The 2,137-nt window shown below is 35.6% G+C and overlaps 1 protein-coding gene across 1 annotated transcript; it reads left to right on the top strand.

Annotated features, from left to right (window-relative positions):
* Window positions 1-481: 481 nt before the first annotated feature.
* Window positions 482-1,858, top strand: LOC107859801 (acidic endochitinase pcht28). Its single transcript, XM_016704911.2, has 3 exons — window positions 482-875; window positions 1,006-1,105; window positions 1,388-1,858. The coding sequence occupies exons 1-3, from the start codon at window positions 593-595 to the stop codon at window positions 1,767-1,769; spliced, it is 765 nt and encodes a 254-aa protein (XP_016560397.2). The 5' UTR covers window positions 482-592; the 3' UTR covers window positions 1,770-1,858.
* Window positions 1,859-2,137: the final 279 nt, after the last annotated feature.

The following is a 2,137-nucleotide window of genomic DNA, read 5'->3' as shown; positions in this document are numbered from 1 at the left end:
AAAAATAAAGATGTTCTTTTAACGCTTTCTTATTTTAATTTATTTGGCTTATTTTGACTAGGTAAGAAGTTTTAAAAAATACAGTTAAGACTGAGGCCCCAAGATGTGTGCATTCTTCTTCCTATCCATAACTCTTCCTCTCCATGTCCTATTTGTTGAAAAAGAAAAGTAATTCAAACAAATTAAAATGAATGTAATATTATATTCCACATTATTTTGGATGTTTTTAGCTTACTATGCTGGTCGAGAGAAAAAGTAAAGTTAGATTTGAATTACACCGGGATAATTAAGCAGTACATGATGACAATTTTGTATTTATTCCCTTGCGATTTTTCTTGGAAGAACGATGGACCTTTCTTCATAGTACCAGCCATTTATGATGACACACGTCAATGACCCAAAAAAGGGGCAAACTTGACTAGGACATTTTTTGTGGAAAATTGTCATAGTAAAACAAATTAACCAAATCATCATTTAACAATATTAGTAGAAAAATCTCTGCTTATCTCTAATCTGATTACTATAAATAACCGCACACACAACTACACATCCTACCTCAACAAAAACATAAGAAAAAAAAAAACATAGGAAAATGGAGTTCTCTGTATCACCGGTGGCATTGTCTTGTCTCTTTTTCTTGTTCCTAATTACAGGAACTTTGGCACAAAATATTGGTTCAATTGTAACCAGGGACTTGTTTGAACAGATGCTGAGTTTTAGGAACAACGATGTATGTCCTGGCAAGGGATTCTACACTTATGAAGCATTCATAACTGGAGCCAATTCTTTTCCAGCTTTTGGTACTACTGGTGATGATACTGCCCGTAAGAAAGAAGTTGCTGCCTTTTTCGGTCAAACTTCTCATGAAACTAACGGTAATTTGGCTCATCCTACTATCAGTGTAATTTAACTTGTTGTACCACTTTGCATGTCTCGTTTCTAGATTACTAATACCACTTATTATCAGCAGTTGAATCTGTAACCGTTCCCTTTGCTCTTTGGCAGGTGGTAGTGCAGGAACATTTACTGGAGGATATTGCTTTGTTAGGGAAGGCAACCAAATGGGTAGCGGATTTTATGGCAGAGGACCCATCCAATTGACAGGGTACGTAAGACACCGGAAAACACTATACCAATCGTCTTTCAAGCCTGACTAGTCAATTACTCTATGTTTGTTTCAATTTTGTTTCCAACTTGTCAAAACTACGAAATCTTAGATGCAAAGGAAAAAGAAAATCAACTTATAGTTCTTTGATGACGAGGTAAGACATATGAATTGAATACCAAACGTTTAATTTGTCACCTTATTTAAACTCTGACTAGTCATCAATGTCTCTATATAGTACCTTGATGACTAATTTTGAAATTAATGATGAAACTTTTGCAGCCAATCTAACTACGAGCGCGCCGGAAGGGGCATTGGTGTTGGACAAGACTTAGTGAACAACCCTGATAAAGTGGCCACTGATCCTGTTATATCATTCAAAACAGCAATATGGTTTTGGATGACAGCACAGGATAATAAGCCATCATGCCACAACGTTATCATTGGACGATGGACGCCATCACCCGCAGATACGTCGGCAAATCGAAAGCCAGGCTACGGTGTCATAACCAATATTATTAATGGTGGAGTTGAATGTGGGAAGGGTCGGAAGGATGAAGTGGAAAATCGAATTGGATTTTACAAGAGGTACTGTGGTATGTTGAATGTTCCCACTGGAGACAACTTGGACTGTTACAATCAAAGGAACTTCTCCCAGGGTTAGGCTTCATTACATGTATAGAAATTATGTAACGTGTTACTATTACTCATGGAGATGACTCTAATAAATAAGGAGATTATGTGTTCCCATTATACATTATATAGAAAAGTGAAGCTGCTATAGAAGAGTGAAAATCTCTCTCTCTATATATATATATAAATATATCTAATTAAAAGGAGAGGACAAAGCCTCTCCGTTTAGCCAAGTGGAAGCATTAAATATTGACACCTGTAATCTATAGTTAATTAGTTAGGAAATAGTTGTTGCATTAGTTGTTTGCAATATTTCCGTTACTTTACGATTTGAAGTGGTTTTTCAAATTTCAAATTCACATTTTCACTTAATTCACAATTTTATATTCTTAGTTCAAA

Source organism: Capsicum annuum, chromosome 2 (assembly GCF_002878395.1).
Source record: "Capsicum annuum cultivar UCD-10X-F1 chromosome 2, UCD10Xv1.1, whole genome shotgun sequence".
NCBI lineage: Eukaryota > Viridiplantae > Streptophyta > Magnoliopsida > Solanales > Solanaceae > Capsicum > Capsicum annuum.
This window is presented reverse-complemented; position numbering and strand designations above follow the sequence as displayed.